Here is an 18,960-nt window from a genome sequence, read left to right on the forward strand (position 1 = left end):
TTTGTTCCTAGAAGTTAGAGTGAGTAAGCCACCGTACCAAATCGGCCTAAACTGACTCATGCCAGGGCAAAGTGAGAAAAAAAAAACTCGTGAATAATCTAAAACATTTCAAAGTAAATAAAAGGGAGCTGCTAATTACAAGGCTATGGCAAATTACATGGTCACAATCTTTTTAGGTTTTTATCTTAATTGGTTTAGCGCCTTAATTCTACCACCTATGCTACATTTATAGTGACATCTAGTGGTAAGAAAGCATGCTTTAATTTCTTTAACTATTTTATTTTACATTTGCTGAGAAAGGCTACTTTATTGAAATAAAACATATCATTAGTATCAACCTACAAGTACATTTTCTCTTTGCAGGCACACTAGGTACCACTATTCAATGTAAAATATGTAACCATATGAACCACACTCCAAAATATGCCAATAGTACAATATCATGGTACAAAAGACCTTGTTTGTTTCCTCCTGGTTTCATACATTAGTTTCTCTGGTCTGTAGGGATTCCTCCCTCATCCCCTGCATCAAATATGCCTTTTGCTATATTCTCCAAATATTTCTCCAGTGGTAAGATAGACGTACCCAGAAATTAAAAAAGATACCAAGGTAACCTTCACCTCTCTAAGCCACCTCTTTAATATGCTCTTCAAAGAACTTGTGGTCCACCCTGCCTCTGTTCAATTTAGTCTTTTTCTTTTTGGTTTCACTATACCAGTGGTGGCAAACCTGTGGCACGTGTGCTAGAGGTGGCACTCAGAGCCCTCTCTGTGGGCACATGTGCCATCACCCCAGCACAGAGTTTGCCAGAGTTGTTACTGGAAAGTCAGAGGGACGTGGCACTTCGCAATAAATAAGTGGGTTTTGGGTTGCAGTTTAGGCACTAGGTCTCTAAAAGTTTCACCATCACTGCACTATACTTCTCTGCCACATTAAGTACTCTGGCAAAACTGCTGCAAATTATTTTACCATAGACAAGAAATATCGAGCACACAGTATTTTAATTTCTACTTTTAAAACCCCATTCTTTTATTAGCCTTATGAAATGATGAGGTTTCTCATGAGCGAAAGAGAAAATATTTGAGAGTTTGAAAAATACCAATCCACACTGTTTATCTAGCTGAAAGAACTACGATGAAAGAGTCAAGAAGTACATCATCTATCTTTCCATTCTATTCCTCTTTTTATTTAAGAGTATTTGTGGGGAAAGGATGGAGAGTTTTCTAACCGAATATAATTAACATAATAATTGCACAGCACCTTTCCCAAGTGTTTAAAATGCTTCATTAAAATTAGAACATTCTTGCAAGGTAGAGCATGGTTGTTGTTGTACCAAGACAGAAGAGTCAAACCTAAGAAACAGTGACTTAATGATGGCTGTATCTGCACTACAAAAATAATCCACTTTAAATGCCATGGCTCAATGCTATAGATTCCTGAGAATTGTAGTTTGTTGTGGCACCAGAGCTCTCTGACAAATGTCTCACAGAACTACAGTTCTCAGAACTCCTTAGCATTAAGCCAAGGCAGGTAAAGTTGTCTCAAACTGAATTATTTCGACAGAATGGATACAGCCTATAACTACTCAGTGATTTCATGTCCAAGATGAGACTTGAACTAAGACCATCCCAATTTATTTTTGGAAACGACTGTAATCCAGTACCTGCTGTTCAGTTTTCCTTTGGTAACAACATCCATAAACAAAACACCTATCGACTTTTTATACAGGGAAAATATATTAATGGTCTGCAGTGTCGGTTTATCATTTCTGCAAGTGATAACAACTACATAGCATCCTTGACAAAAATGACTACATCAACATTTCCTATTAAATATGAGTAGATGCATTTTCTCATTGGAAAATATGCAATAAGAAGATGCCATGGTTCCTGGTTCATTGAATTATTGAGGCTACAAAGAACTGAACATTGCTATTTGCTTTTAATGCATCTCTAAAAATAATATGTTGTAAGAATGAAGCATGAATTATCTATGATTATCCAATCACCAGTATTTAGCCATTAGAACATAAGAAAAGCCATCTTGGATCAGACAAATCTAATCTAACATTCTGTTCACACAATGGGCAGCTAGTTACCCATGGAGAACAGGAAAACAACTTCCACCCTCTGCCATGTGCTCCACAACTGAGGTATACCAGCTTGCTGCCTCTTATACTGGTAGTGAGATACCCATCCTGATTAATAGTCATTGATGTCCCCATAGGGAAAAATAATTCTTTTCCAATACAGATATGCCACAGTTAACAAAGTAGATGTGTTCCTGGGCTTTGCTTCTTTAACAGAAACTTTGGTACCAGAAGCAGAAATAACATGGAAAGAATAGTATAGATTCTTACACCACGCGCAAAAAAAGGAGCAGTTTAGCAAACTTTCCTGCAAATTTTATATTCAAAACTAACATTATGTAGATGTGAAATGAAACAATCAGGTCAGGTAAGCCTTACAGAAGTAAACAAAAGCATTTTGAATCTTGTAGAGAGGACTTGAAAGCCTCTTCCAAAACGCATCCTAGGATGATTTTTTTTCTTTCACTTTTCTTACGATTTCCATTTTGGTAACAAAATATAGATCTGTGCTTTTACAAGATGCCATGCCAGGAAGCTGAGATGGGAGGCTAATCTGCGTTCCCCTTTTTCTTTCTGTTTTCCTCTTCATATATGCTCAGTAACTCAGTAAGTGATTCTGAAGGCAGCTGTTTGCCTTGCCTGCTGTACATAAGCACACACAGCTACAGTAGGATCACCTAGGCTGCATCACACTGCCAAACCAATCCAGTCTGACATCACTTTAACTGCCATGGCTTAATGCTATGGAATTCTGGGAACTGTAGAGAGAGCTTTTTGTCAGAGGCTTTGTTAACTGAGATACACCTATATTAATTACTACCCAAGCAATAGTGGTGTACCAATTACTGCTGAAAAGCAGACAAGTAAAATTCATACATTCCTTTGTGCAGTCCCTGTGATCTCATGTGTGTGGAAAATTCTATCCTCCCTTACAACCTGCACTATATCAAACATTCAAAGCCATACCCATGTTTCAGCATAAAAAGATATAAAGGAATTCTGTGGTACCTTTGAGACCGAGAAAAAGAAATTGCTAGTACAGTATATGGTTTTGAAAGACTCCAGTCCACTTCATCATATATTTCATACCAAGCATTAATTGCTTTACTGTTTTAGACCTTGATTCCTGTGCAGGATCTCAGTCTACCCCAAGCCAATTCAAAAGTAGACTGTAAGAAAGAGAGGATCTGATCAATCCTTTGCATCTCTAGAATGCTCCCCACAAGTCTGTAATCCTACTAACCATTATCCCTAGGTGGTTTGAGAGTTGGATAACAACTCTGGAGATCCAGGGTTCAATTCCCAGCTCGGCCATAAAACCCACTGGGTGATCTTGAGCTAGTCATGCTCTCTCAGCCACAGGGGAAGGCAATGGCAAACCTCCTCTGAACAAATCTTAGCAAGAAAATCCCATGATAGGTTTACCTAGGTTCTCCATAAATTGGAACTGTTGGAAGATTTTTGCATTCTCTTTCCCCCTCCTTAGATAGATAGGGATTTACTGCATGCAAACTCTCCTCTACTCCATCCATGCACCCCTACTCCTTATGTAACTGGAAGTGTTGCTGTATCAGTTCTGATTCCCAGGAAATAGCCAAAATAAAAAGTCTGTTTTCTTTCAACAGAGCTCCTTCATAACACACACACACACACACACACACACAGAGAGAGAGAGAGAGAGAGAGAGAGAGAGAGAAGCGGGGGAGTGAGTTCTATTGGATCTGCATCAGCCAATGTCATGTCTCTGATGTTCCAGAGATTGGTGAACAGAATTACCCTTTTTGAAGTCATACAGGGCTAAGTGCATACTTTTTGAAAACAAAGCAACTTATTATACTTATGTAAGGTGCCTCTTATGTTCAAGATGCTCAGCAATTCAAACAAATGACTATTAACATAAAAGCCATATTTGAATTGGGAAGTTTTAGCCTGCTTAATTTTATTTTCAAATTGTGGGAACCCTCATTCAACAGAAAATTAACAAAATGAATCTGATACATAGTAGCAAGTACATGGCAGATTGCAAGATTCTCGTTATTTTTTGTGATGGGAAAACACTGTATAGGCAGAGAGATTCTTGATGATAACATGTGGAGCATTGCTGTGTTCACAAAAGAACACAAGGAAACCCATATGGCTTCTCTGCTTGCTCTGTGCAGGTGCTGAATCATAGCCAGAAAGTTAAAGTGCCTTTGAAAAAACAGCAAATCGGTGGCGGGTGTGTCTTGGTAAAAAGTAGGTTGGAAATCAACCTAAGGTTGCAACTCTCAATCATTCATGTTTACAAAACTTACTGACCTGGAAAAGATATATTTTGAGATCTTTTTGATGCATGTAATTCTTTTTGCTTTTCCAAAGGCAGACCACCAGGTAGGATGAAGCCACCAACAGAGTTAGCAACCCTGCTGCTGTTCTGTAAAAGATAAGCTCTCTGTAAGTCCTTTATAAAGATAAAGTTTTAGAAATAATTTTCATGAAGATTAACTGAGTCAGAAAAGGGCAACTTCACAATATGTATAAGACATTACTTTGAACTTTAGAGAGGAAAGGGTGGGAGTGAGAAGGCAAAAGACAAGTAAAAGTCAAAACTGTTAGACTAAGGGGCAGCTGGACAGATCAGGCCACAACCCCGATCTGGCCTTTGGAGGGTGCAAAAAGGAGCCGCAAAAAGCAGCTCCTTTTTGCACCCTCCAAAGGGCACCACAGCCACAGTGGCACAGCTGTATGGTGCCCTTTCAGCACTGTATCATCTGGATGCAGCGCCAGAGGTGCCCCATGATGTTGTGTGCTGATTGAAGTGGCACATGGTATTATGGTGGCCTGGGGGCGGAATCAGGGCATGCATCATCAGGACACTGCGCCCCGAAACCGCCTACATGCCAGCCTTTCAGGATGGTTTGTATTGGACCTAAGTTCTCTTTCACAAGGCACCCACAATTTCAGAAAGTAATAAATCACTAGGATGGTATACCAATAGAGCTACTTCAAGTAACTGAGACAGAATCTACTCTAATTCTAACTAAAATCTACCAAAAATATGGGGGGGAGAGAGAGCCCACAGATTGGAAATGCTCAATATACACTCCAATCCTCAAGAAAGAGGACACCATGGATTACAGTAACCACAGGACCATTGCATTAATTTCCCATGCAAGAAAATTAATGCTCAAAATTCTACAACAAAAACATTTAATGGAATGAGAAATGCCAGATGTCCAAGCTGTGTTCATGAAAGGAAGAGGCAAACATACGTTAGATAATGGAACAGACCAAAGAATTTCAGAAGCAAATCAGCACGTGCTTTCTAGATTATGGCAAAGCCTTTATTGTGTAGATTATGAAAAACTATGGATCACACTTAAAGAAATGGATGTACCACAACATTTGATCATCCTAATGCCTAACCTGTACTCAGGAGAAGAGGCCACAGTCAGGACAGAATATGGAGAAACAGAGTGGTTTCCAATTGGCAAGGGGGTCAGGCAAGATTGCAATTTTATCATCCTTTCTGTTCAGTTTGTAAATGAACATACCATATGTAAAACAGGATTAGACTTGGAGGAAGAAGGCATGAAAAGTGGGGGAAGGAACACCAATAATTTAAGATATGTAGATGACACCATATTGGTAGCAAAAAAACAGCAAAGATTTGGAATGATTACTGAAGAAAGTCAAGGAAGAGAGTTTACAGGTTTACAACTGAAAATTGAGAAAAAGAAATTATGACCACAGATGATCTATATAACTTTAAACTAGACAATGAAGACATTGAGACAGAAAAGATTTCCTATACCTTGGCTCAGTAATTAAACAAAATGTAGACGACAATCAAGAAATCAGAAAAAGACAAGAACTGGAAGGGCAGCTATGAAGGCGTTAGACGAGATCCTCAAGTGTAAAGATATGTTATTGAATACCAAAGTCAGGATTGGCCATGGTACTGTATTTCTCATTTTTCTCTATCATTGTGAAAGCTGGTAAGTGAGGAATGCTGAGAGGAAGAAAATCAATTCGACATGTGCTGCTGGGGGAGAATTTGGAGGATACCACAGATTACCAAAAAGACCAAATCAAGCCTGAACTCTCTCTAGAAGCCAAAATAACTACATTGAAACTATGATACTTATGGTTATATCACAAGAAGACATGACTCACTAGGAAAAATTATAGTGCTCGGTAAGGTAGAAGGCAATACATAGGAAAAGAGGAAGACAGCATTCCAGATGTATAGATTCATTCAAGGAAGCCATCCAGGCTTTGCAAGACCTGAATAGGACTGTTGATGATAAGGTGACTTGGAGGTCCCTCATTAACAGGGTTGCCATAAGTCACAGTTTACTTGATGGCAGTGAACAAAAACAAATCTGGTCTGTTGCACAATGATCAATCCTTTACTGAAATAGTGCAGAGAGAGTGAGTGAAGCTGAAGGCACTACTGAAGTTGTTCAAGGGGGAGGGGGGGGTCACAAAACTTGGAGGCTCTGATCCCTCCTCCTCCTCCAAAACTTTTTATGTATAAAATTTACACAAGTGTTGAGTTAAAAATTGAATTTACTTAAATAAAACTGTCCTATTTTGAATGTCATTTTTAATAAAATGTTGAAATATGAAGATAAAGGAAGTTGAACGGTTGATATATGATGTATCAGGTATACCTCTCTTTAAGTATTGTAGAAGAATAGTGTTATTTCAGGGATAGTCATTTTTTTTTGTCAAATATAAGGGAAATATATGCAATCCTCTTTACATTGTTACAAATATTCCAATAAAATAATTTCCACACAGAGCCTTGAATGCATTTAAACATAACATTTAAAGCAAATGTACAAAATCAGATAACATAATTTAGAGCACTGGAAAAATTTCCAGGAAAAAAAATCAGTTCTAGTTTTGCTAGAAAATTCACACCGCTGCATGACCTGGACTTTTATGTGTAGGGCATCAGTCATATGTGCTTCACACAGTACACCTGGGAATGCCATTCACAGCTGAGGCACTTTTGCTGCATTTCAGTTTGGAGACTCCTTTTCTAACTGTAGCACACCCAACACTGTGACTGAAGGCCTCTTTATGTTCTGCCTGCCTTCTCTGAAAGCCCAAAAGGGTGCCAGAAGATCATCTCCTCTCACCACTGTTTTTCCAGTAGCTCTCCCTCATCACAGATGAAACAGGAGGAAGTTAGAGGACAGGAGGCAGAGAAATCTCCAAATTGTCCTCCTAGCCCTATGTGAGTTGAAGCAATTTTTCTCAGATCAGAATTTTCTAAGCACTCTGACCTCTTACCCTGTGTCCTGTCCAGGATGAAACAGGAGTGAAATTGGAGGGAAGTTCCTTCCAAAAAGAGGTACCTTTACAGAACAATTGCTGTAGGATCTTCAGAGAATGGTAGCATAGTGCTCTCTAAAAATTAAGTTCTCATTAAGAACTTTGAAAAGAAGAAAAGAAAATGATACAAATTTCCTCATACCTATCTTATTTAAATTCTAATTGCAAGATCAGTGTTCTTAAATAACATAATTTCTCACCCAATAACAAGATTCTGGTGAAATGCATGCATGTTTAGTGGGAGTGTGAACACTTGAGAAAAATTCATTTTTTGCTCTTACACTAGAGAGAGATTTGCTTCTCTTCCAACAACAGGCATCAAAGGGAAGACTGCTAGAAGCAAACATGAAAGAATCCAGCTTAGCACAATTGTCTGCAATAAAGAAACAAACATACAAATTACATAGAAATATAGAACTAATTATATATCTAATTATATTATAGAACTAATTATATATAGGAACTAATTATGGACCCTGATATTCAGAGTCATAATACAAGATTATCAAATATCCATGTTTTGTCCTTTTCTCGTCCTTATGCTGTGATTGGAAAAAGATTTTCACATGATATCACACAGTGTCCCATCATTGAATTGCATTTGACTGTGATCACATTTGGATTCAAGTAAAGTAATGTCAAAAGCATGAAATATAACCTTTGGCTACCCATTGTTTACAACTTAACCTTGGAAGCTTAAGGGAGAAGGCTACATTTTCCAATCAGCTTATACACAATGACATCTCTACAAAGGAACTATAAAAATTGGTGTATTTAATAGAAAAGGCAGGCGGGTTATAAACCACCGCTTTGAGGCGGTCTGCCACCGTCGCCGTTTGCTCCGTGTGGGAGCTGCAGCAGCCACACCACGCGGCTCCCGCACGGACCGAAAAAGAAGCTCCAAAATGGAGCTTCTTTAAGCAGCGCCTCTGTGACGTCGCGAGGCGCCAGGGGCGCATTCGCGACGTCACAGACGCCACGACACGTATCGGACGCACAGCGTCCGATACGTAAAGATGGTGCCGGCCGTGTGGAACGGCCGGTGCCATATTGTATGGACAGAGTCCGTATTAGAGCCAGGGGCGTCTAGAAGAGACGCCCCTTTTTTAAAATGGGACGTCCTGCAGACGTCCCAAGTGGCGGTTTGTAACCTGCCACAGTGTCTTGCATAGTACGGATCTTCACTGTGGTAGTAAAGAACATGCTAGGATACTGCAGCATTCAAAATAATTGGGGTGGGAAGGTGGCCCTTGGGAGGCTTCAAAATAGGACTTGGGCTGGACAACATGAGACATGGAGGCCACATATTGCTCACTTCTGAGCTAAAGACTATTTTTGATATTCTGCTTTGGAAGCACTAAGGAGAAAATGCTTTTAGGCACAAGGTGCTACAGAGCCAACACAGTCTACTTCAGTCTGAGATTAAGGGCAAGGATTTCCAAGTTAGGGCAGATGAACTCCAAGTCAGTATCTCTCATTTTAAGAATCAAGCACTGGCTGTGACTTGCCATACAATAAAGTGAGATGGGTCTTTTCTCTTACAGAAGCTCCAAATACCTACAGAGGGCTGCTTTCTAAACTCTGAGGGAACATTCTGATGATGTCCACATGTAAGCATGTGCTTCCAAAAGGGACGTGAAGGTGACCCAGCAAAACAATCAAAATGTCTTGAGACATTAAATACCTTTGCTTTGGTCCAGAGCCGAGCGACCAAGGGCCAAGCAGAAAAGGCAATCAGGCCAAAGCTGAGAGCTGCACGATAGAAAAAGGAGAAAACCTAGTTCAAATAAACAGAAAAAATAAACATAGATAAGTTAGGAAGTGTGATATTATTTTCAAACATATTTAAAAATCCTCTTCATATCTACTGAGTCTTAAAAAGTGTTCAGCATTCTTTTTTAACTGTTTATTTATAAAAAGGTGAGCAGAGTTCAGCCTGCAGGCCATATGCAGCTCCTAGACCTCATTTTGCAGCTCCTGAAGCCCCTCACCAGTACCTGAAAGTCTTCCAAATTAAAAAAAAAAAATTCAGTGTGATTTTCATGAAATCCCATATGAAAATACCCCCAGAACTTCCCACTGCAACCAAATGCCATCATTTTCATCTGACACCCCTCTCAAAATGGCAAGTGACATGATGTCCTTTCTGGTCAACATTTTGAAAGGAATGACAAAACAAATGAGGTGGTGAGACTTACTGATGGGAAGAAAATCATGGGTGGCTCTAGGGAAAAACTGACCCCTTCCCCCCATGCAGTTGCCTGTCTCTGATTTATATAGTTTTATTTGGATAGGCTTTACACATTAAAATGCTTAATGACAATCATTTTTTAAAAACTAGTAATTAAGTACTCTACTTACTAATATTTCAATTCCCAAGGTATACACTAGCAAAAATCCAACAAACCGAGTCCGTTGAAAGTTCAAGAGAAATGTGATCAGTTCTTGAATAACAGGGTATCTGTTGAAAAGATTTCATTAGACAATCATTTCTTACTAGATTAAATGCTTATTAGAAAGAGCATAAATACAGTGGTGCTTGACAGGGACCTTTAACGAGCAGGAAGCAAAAATATATCTCCAGCATGAAATGAGAGGATACCATTTAAGATGATTTGTTTATTTTGTAAAAATTCAAATGTTAACTGGTAGGAGTATTTGCTGCACATATTGGGTCCTGCACTTGCAGAAAAGCAGGATATTAAAGTAAATAAATAGGCTAGTGCAGTGGGTCTCAAACAGGACTGGGATGACCAAACGTCCTCCTTTTCCAGGATGTACCCTGCATTTTAACCTTCTGTCCAGGAGGAATTCCAAAATGTCCCCCATTCTGAGCATGACTTAGAAGCATGCATTTATATTTATGTTACTGCTTTTAGCTTTTATTTTGTAAGGGCCTACATCTTTTTGGAATGCTCTACATTTTGCACTGTCTTCCTCTGCAGTTATGACACCTGGTCACCCTGAATGGAGTGTGTGCAAAAGTTGCTCAAGGGGGGAGGGGGGTCACAAAACTTGATCCCTCCTCCAAAACTTTTTATGTAAAAATTTATACATGTGTTGAGTTAAATATTGAATTTACTTAAATAAAACTGTTCTAATTTGAATGTCATTTCTTTATAAAAAGTTGAAATATGAAGATTCATGAATGTGTGAATGAAAATATTTATGTCCATTTAATAAACAAAATATTTTTTATCCATATACTATGTTGAGTGGGGGGGGGGGGAGATGACTTTTTACCCAAGGGTAAAAAGTTTGAGTATCACTGTGCTTATATTCATAGAAGTAAAGCCCCTGAAGTGGAGAGATAGGTTAGTACCAAATGTCACTTTTATCCTTCCCTCAACATTTATCCTTTCCTCAACTAATCCACTACTTTGATGATCATATCAACATCTGTATATACTCATGTATGACCCCAAAAACTTGGGTCGACTTATCCGTGGGTCAAGGTAAGTACTGTACTTTAACTCTTATAAAAAGGAAACCATTCCCTGGTGAAAGGCAAGAATATACTGTAATCTGTCCTGGAAACACTGATCCCCCCCTCTACTTTCTCATCAATCCAGCCTTTAGTGTGACCACAAACAATTATAACTGTTGAAATTTTGTAAATTCTTTGACATTGTTTTTCTTTGATTCATTCTTTACATCTTTTGTTACATACGCCTACATTTTACTCTCGACTCATCCATTGGTCATATCAAAATCCATCCAAAATCCCTCGACTTATACATGAGATGCCAAAATATTCTAAGTAATGACAATGTCCCCAGTTCATAGATCTGCAGAACATATGAATATGGAAAAAGTAAGATCCTGCTCATGCTAACAATGGTGCAAAACACACTGCAGAAATAAATCAGTTCGCGGCTGCTTTAACTGCCCTGGCTCAATACTAGGGAATTCTGGGAACTGTAGTTTTGTGAGACATTTATCCTTCTCTGTCAGAGAGTTCTAGAGCCACAATAAACAACAATTCCCAAGATTCCCTAACACTGAGCCAGGGCAGTTAAAGTGGTCTTGAACTGGATTATTTCTGCAATGTGTTTTGAACCAATGTAAGCCAGACCCCCAGGTGCTTCCTGGTTTATTTACTACTTTCCACTAAGTATAACGTCAGGATTCACCAACCAGAGCAAGATGCAAAAGATGCTCTCAGTAAAAAGGACAGGATGCCTCTTGAAACACTCTAAACCTAGAGATTTGTTTGAAAGCAGGAAATGAACTGAAATTTCAGATCCAATCCACACTGCAGAAATAATCCAGTTTGAGACCACTTTAACTACCCTGGTTCCATGCTAGGGAATCCTGGGAATTGTAGTTTATTGTGGCACCACAGCTCTCTGACATAAGCTCAATGTCTCACAAAACTACAGTTCCCAAAATTCCCTAGCACTGAGCCAGGGCAGATAAAGTAGTCTCAAACTGGATTATTTCTGCAGTGTGTTTCAGCCAACAGTCCTCATTTTGCACAAAAGTCTCTCCTAGGGTGCATCTACACTGTAGAAATAATGCAGTTTGACACCACTCTAAGTGCTGTAGAGTGATCTTGGGATTTGTCATTTTTAAAGGTTCTTTAGCTTTCTCTGCCAAAAAGTGCTGACTGATCTTATGTAAAACACCAAAAAAATCTAAACAGAAGATCTAGGGCTGTCTTCTGGCCACTCCTGTTCTAACTGGCATCTACACCTCCTGAAGCAATCTAACATTATCCATTACTTTCTTTTTGAAGACCACTACATCTGAAAGCTTTTCAACACCACATAATTCAAGCAGAAAAGGTTTTATTCGTTTCCTGTCCTATCAAACGCAGCAGTGTGAGTCCAACCCTTCCTTCCCACACTTTTTAGAACTTACTCTTTCAAAACTGCATACCATATTGGGACTGGTAAGAGACAATATATGTAGTACGTCCAAGGCAAGCTCTGGATGACCAGAAAAATGGCTATCAGAACTCCAATAGCAAGAAACGTATATTGGAAAAGTCTGCCAGACACCTGAAAATCAAATCAGTACTTGTAAATATGGGTCAACATTGTTTGAAATATTTGAAAAGTATGTTATTTAAAATGAGGAACAATAGTAAGAACATAGACATGAATGTTTAAAAGGCAACGTAATCACCACCACCATCATCTTTTTCTATACTTGCCTTTTCCCCAACATTGGGGCTCAAGTTTGCTTACAAATTAAAATGATTACAAAATAGTTAACTGCATAGAAAAGTCAATGTTAATATAGAATTAAACTATTAATATTTCCAAAAAAATTAAACATACTTAAAAAGCACTTAAAAGCAGTACAGTTTAAAACAATATATCCCCCTCTTTAAAGTCCTTTCCTTAAAACGTTCACTTCTAAAAGCCTATAGGGATACTAAAAGGAAAGGATTCATTGCTGACAGGACAGCAAGGAGGCAGCTATTTTACCTCCTTAGGAAGAGAGGCCCAGAGCCTAGGGGCTGCCACTGAGAAGGACCTAAGTCATGTCCTCGCTAGACATCTGTGAAGATAGTGAGAATGAAAGAAGGCCTTCTCCAGAGGATCTCAGGGTCCCAGAAGGCTCATACCATGAGATAATGATCTGTCAGATAACCTGGACCTAAGACAGACTACCTAGAAAACATGTATATGACTTATCATTGTTTACTGTGGAATGTAATATGTGTGTGTGTGTGTGTGTGTGTGTGTGTGCATTGTATTTCTGTTTTATAATGTTTTAAATGTGCTTTTAAACTGTATTTAATTTGCATTTTTAACTTGTGTTTTTTAAATAGAGGTTTGGTTTAATCATGTTTTAACTTTTGTCCTTTCAGTTGTAGTATGTTTTTAAAGGTTGTACACAACCTTGGATGCCATGCAGGGACAAAGGTGGTTTATAAATTAAATAAATAAGCTAAGGTATATTAATTTATTTACAGATGTAACTGCAAAACAAAACAAAAATATCCTTTAGAAAGTTTGGAGATATTACTGCATGATTAAATGCAACTCTAGTTTTACATGTAAACAAACAAACCATCCTGGAGTAGAATAAAACTAGATGTCAGGGAGAAGGGATCTGAATCTAACTTTTACTTTGACATACAAGGTTTGTATGCATAGGCAACAAAGACAGGAGCTGAGGTTGGGAAATTTACATTTACTTGATGTTATTCATCAGAAGGTATAGTTTTCTCCTTAAACTTGTACAACATTTACAGCAGATGAATAAATGTTTGTTAAAGCCCTAACATATTGGCTGAACTGGTACTGTGATTTAAATTGTCCAAGTCCTAGCAAGAAAAATATGTCTCTCATACTCATCCTATGGAATTTAGTTGTGAAACTTGTGAAAAGGTCAGTAAAAAGAGAAAGGAAATCTGTCTATAGGCACTTTTTGTGTCCCACTATGTCTGAAGGCAAATTTCATTGGCTATTCCAACTATCTTAAAGCCATCGAACAATGAGTCATTTTGGCTACACACGGCAACTATATATTGAGCCAATAGGGATGATAATAGCAGCAAAATTCAACTTACCTTATTTATTGTGATATTTCTGGTCAGACCAGTATGTGCTTTTATGATAATCAAGATGACATACAATGTCCAGCCCATAAAACCCATGGCAACGCTCACACCTAGGAAAAGCCTGTCATATGTATGATAATATGACAGTCCTTCCAAAGCAAGGCCAATCAGCTTTTTGCAAAGAGATACCTATGGAAAGGAAAGAAACAACATCAGACATTTATAACACTTACACCCTTTGTCCCTTTAATCTTAGGATCTATAATGAAATGACCAAATCCCTTGTGATTATAGTTTTCTGTGGGTTTTCTGGGCCATATGGGTGCATTCTGGAAGAATTTATTCCTGATGTTTCGCCTGTATCTGTAGCTGGCATCTTCAGAGGATGGTGACATGGAAGTGAGTGGGGTATATACACTGTGTGACCCTTGGTATATATAACCCACCCAGTTCCATGCTACCACCCACTGAAGATGCCAGCCATAGATGCAGGCAAAACACTGGGAATAAATTCCTCCAGAATGCGGCCATATAGCCCGGAAAACCAACAGAAAGCTATGGATGCCAGCCATGAAAGCTTTCGAGTTCACCCCTTGTGTTTAGTTCCTTGATTCTTTTTCCTATCGGCTTTTTAAGAAATGGGAAGCATGATGGCAGGATTCAGACCACTCAGTCCTTCTCTCCTTTCCTGCCATCTGTCAACTGCAGTCTGTCATCCTGAGATTTTTTGTTTCATGCAGGGACATGATACAGACACCATACCCTTCCTCTGTTGGGGTTGGGGAAAAAGCCATACATATGGGTATCATGTGCAATTTGATCCTGAAACACACACATATACATAAAAAACCATGGTTTTCCTCAGTCCTGTGTGGTTTTAATTTTTTAATCCTTGATTGGTTCACAGATCAAACTCAGATCCTGCAAATTTTAGAGAGGGGGAGAAAATAAACAAACAGCATCTCCAACATGGAAAAAAAAGGGGGGGTTGTGTCTCAGATCAGAGAGAGGACTATTGGTTCTGCAGTCTAAAGCTGTTGAAGATGCCTCTTATTTGATATCTGACCCTTCATTCCATCACTTCCACATTGGGTCACCAACTGGCAGTGCTCCTCATATATTCTCTTAAGCCAAATAGGATCCACTATAGATTTGGACTTTGACATCAAGATATCAATCGGTCTCACTGAGTGACTTCACACATCTACAAACAATACAGTTTGATCGTATGGTAGCAGCTCCATTTTTGGACATTTGGACCCCAGAATTAAAGTACTTTAAAATTTCCATCCTGAGGCTCTTAGAGCCTATTATAAATCAAAGAGATAACTATTTGTTAAGGAAAGGGCCATATTAAATGGCAGAACATGGGGTTTTTTTGCCTGCAAAAACAATCCAAGTTCCTGGCATTTGAGTTTAGAATAGGGAAAACTTCCTGTTTGAAAACCTAGGCTCCTACTGCTAGGGATAGCGGACATCCCACCTTGTTGCACTGCAGATGTCATAATCTCTTGCCACTGAATCTGTTGGTTCCAGCTGGTGGAAATAACAGTCCAACAACATCTGAGGGTCATATGTCCCCCTTCCATAGACAATATTGAGCTATATGAACCAACTGGTCTGAGTTTATATAAGGTACCTTTCTGTGTTTCTATTTTGTACATGTTTTCCTTGGTTCATACTAGCCAGATCATAGAGATGTATTCTGATAAATCTGTTTCAGGAACAGAACGGGGTTATGATTTAAAAAAAACAACAACCCACAAACAGCTATTTAAAATGTTTTTAAATCTAAAGAAGGATTGAATAGATTTTAATTATTCACTTACTGCTTCCTTGTATTTCTCATGCTGAATATATGTCCTTGCTTTTCTGAGAATGTCAATCTGCTCTGAATCAGAAAGAGACCTATGTAAAAGAAAAGAAAAATATTTTAAAATTTCAGTTTTATTTCGCTTTAGGAGAAGAAGGAATAATAGTGGAAACACAGATTTCATACAGTGGATCTTTTAATTAATATTTTAAAGCAAAGCTTTAAAATGTAGGGTTTTTTTATAAAGTCTTTGAAACGTTTGATAAATAATAACATCAGCCTGAGACTCTCACAGGTTTGAAAACTATTTTGTAACATTATTTATCATTAATAAAATACTATCCTGGCTATGATTCCGCTGGACACTGTACAAAAAAAAACCCTCCATAGGGCTGTGCACACTTCACAGAATATTCATTGCAGTTCCTCCAAGTAAATCTTATTTAATAACCAAAGTGGGAGTAGTTTCTTTCCTAGAAGCAGAAATATTGCAGGTCCAACATTTCATGAAGAAAACTCTCAGAAAGATCTATAGCATGCATGTGAAGTAGACATTTAGAAGTTACTTTCATTCTTCAGGCTCTGGCACATTGCTGCGGTAAGCACAGACCAAGGGTACTCAAATGGTTGTCCTGGACTGGTGTTGGCCCTTGAGCCATTGGCTCCCAGTCCCTGGCAACTTTCCAGGAAAGGAAAAAAGAAATATTTGTAGCAGAAATATAATGCCAGTTCCTGGTGATGGTGGTGGTAGGGAATTGATAGTCCTTCACAGCAGACAGCTTAAGAAGCACAAGGTGCATGCTATTCACAAATCTATCTTTGTGGCCTTCCTCTATTAACTCTTCAAATTTTCTGAAATGCTCCATATCTCCTGGGGTATGGAGGACATTTCTGCCATGTATTTGCCCTCTTGGTTTATTTTAGACCCAAGGGAAACCTTTTTCAAAACTAGAAGTTTTTTTAAAATTTTAATTGTTTTTTTAATTGGGGCAGAGGGGAAGATATGGTCCTTCAAGGTCTCTTGAAGGGCATATGTGTGGGCCTGAAGTCAAGTGGTTGCCTACACCAGCAACAGTGCTATATATTTTAGGATTAAACAGAAGACATATATAATAAATGTTATTGATTGCTCTCAGTCTTAAACACATGGTGGTTGTGCAGGCTGTTTTAACTATTTGTTTAAAAACGATTTCCTAAAGGTTTTACTCTATTTTTAATTGTTTTCTTTATGTATTTAATATTTTAATTTTTTTTATCTGCTGGATATCGCTGCCCCCATTTGTACATCACTGCGGTGGCAACAGGTTGAGACATGATACACAAATGCTTTAAATAAAATAAAAAATGGAAACTGAACTGGGCACTTACTCAGGAACCCACAAATCCTATTTAAAGAGACAGCAGTGCTTGCTACCACTGTCTTACATTACTTTAGTTTTCCACTCAGATCCTTCTTTCCTGCCAATGTACATGAAACTCTGGGATTTGTAGTTCTTGATATGATACGTCATGTCAAAAGAAATAAAACACAATCCTAGTTTAACTGCACAAACATGTCCCTTCCGTTTTAGAGATGGGCCTTGCACAGCGGCCAGGCCAGGAGACCCAATAAGTCAGAAAGTTGCTTAACGTTGTTCTAACACTGCACCTGAATGGCTCCATCAAATCTTGGAAGAACTGAACAAAAAGATACACAAATACAAGGAACTGTGTTTCTATAAATATCTTCAGGCATGACCTACTGTTTTTCTCAATTTTTTCTTTTATGTTAATGGGGAAAACAACTTAGGTGGGGGGAGCTATGGGAGGTATTAGGGTTTTGCCACTCCGATTAAGAATTGTTCCCTCTCCCCATGAAATATCCCTTCAGTTCTCAAATTTCGAACATTGCAGTAACCTAAAGCTTCAGTTGACCCATTTAGAAAAACATTTTAGGTAGGCAAAGTTACCAAAGGAATGAGGATCATAAAATCATAGAGTTGGAAGTTCTAGGTCTGATTTTAAGTCCAAGGGCCATCCAGTCCAACCCCCTGCCATGCAGGAATTCACAACCATAGCACCCCCGACAGATGGCCATCCAGCTTCTGTTTAAAGACCTCTAAAGAAGGAGACTCCACCACTCTCCAAGGGAGTGTGCTCCACTGTCGAACAGCCCTTACTGTCAGGAAGTTCCTCCTAATGTTTAGGGAGATTATCGCACAGGCTTTTATCCAGGTTTTACTGCATTCACCTGTCTGCAGCCCCTCTGCAACCCGGACTTATCCCACGGCTTTTCAAGCACTGGAAAATCCCATGATATGACATATCATATCAATAATAATAATAATAATAATAATTATTATTATTATTATTATTATTATTTGTATACCGCCCTCTGGCAAACCAATCCGGGCGGTTGACAACAGTAAAATATAAAATATAACAATTAAAAAAACTTTATCCCTCCCCCCCTTAAGACAGTATTAAACAGTATAACATATTAAAAACACAATATCAAAGCATAAAAACAACAATTAAAAACTAAAAACCCTGATATCCCTCTGTTGATCCTCAACCATCACTAAGATGGGGCCACGGGAGGAATGAGGGAATCAGGGAACCTGGGCCGGGATGGTTAATCTGGAAAGGCCTGCCGGAAGAGATCCGTCTTGACCTCTTTTTTAAAGCTGTCTAATGATGTTATCTGACGGATCTCATTCGGCAGGTCGTTCCAGAGTTTGGGGGCGACAGCAGAGAACGCCCTCTGGGAGGTCGCCGCAAGCCTAGATTTTAGAGGCTGCAGTAAGTTCCTCCCAGAGGACCGGAGAGCGCAGGGAGGATTGTACGGGAGGAGGCGGTCCCTGAGATAGCTTGGACCCAAGCCATTAGGGCTTTAAAAGTGATAACCAACACCTTGTACTGGGCCCGGAAGCTGATAGGCAGCCAGTGGAGGGACCTCAAAACTGGAGTAATGTGGTCCCTCCTAGATGTTCCTGAGACAAGCCTGGTTGCCATGTTTTGAACCAGCTGTAATTTCCGAGTCAAGCACAGGGGTAGCCCCATGTAGAGTGCATTACAGAAGTCAAGGCATGAGGTTACCAGTGCAAGCACAACCGTCTCGAGATCCCTTACTTCCAGAAAAGGGCGCAGCTGGCGTATCAGCCGAAGCTGATAACAGGCACTCCTGACCGTCGCATTTATCTGATTTGTCATCAGGAGTGACGAGTCAAGGAGCAC

The 18,960-nt window shown here is 39.0% G+C and overlaps 1 protein-coding gene across 1 annotated transcript in view; it reads right to left on the reverse strand.

The window, feature by feature from the left end:
• The window catches only part of LOC149316969 (GPI ethanolamine phosphate transferase 1-like), a 92,902-nt gene that overhangs the window by 47,371 nt on the left and 26,571 nt on the right, over positions 1–18,960 (reverse strand). The window contains exons 13-19 of the mRNA XM_089516601.1: positions 15,761–15,839; positions 13,941–14,120; positions 12,278–12,417; positions 9,776–9,875; positions 9,099–9,191; positions 7,696–7,787; positions 4,388–4,502 (exon numbers count right to left, since the gene is read on the reverse strand). Of these exons, the coding sequence (XP_089372727.1) occupies positions 4,388–4,502; positions 7,696–7,787; positions 9,099–9,191; positions 9,776–9,875; positions 12,278–12,417; positions 13,941–14,120; positions 15,761–15,839 (799 nt within the window). The remainder of the gene's footprint in view (positions 1–4,387; positions 4,503–7,695; positions 7,788–9,098; positions 9,192–9,775; positions 9,876–12,277; positions 12,418–13,940; positions 14,121–15,760; positions 15,840–18,960) is intronic.

This window comes from Sceloporus occidentalis, unplaced genomic scaffold (genome assembly GCF_023333645.1).
Source record: "Sceloporus occidentalis isolate IW3139 unplaced genomic scaffold, rSceOcc1.0.p SCAF_3, whole genome shotgun sequence".
Lineage (NCBI taxonomy): Eukaryota > Metazoa > Chordata > Lepidosauria > Squamata > Phrynosomatidae > Sceloporus > Sceloporus occidentalis.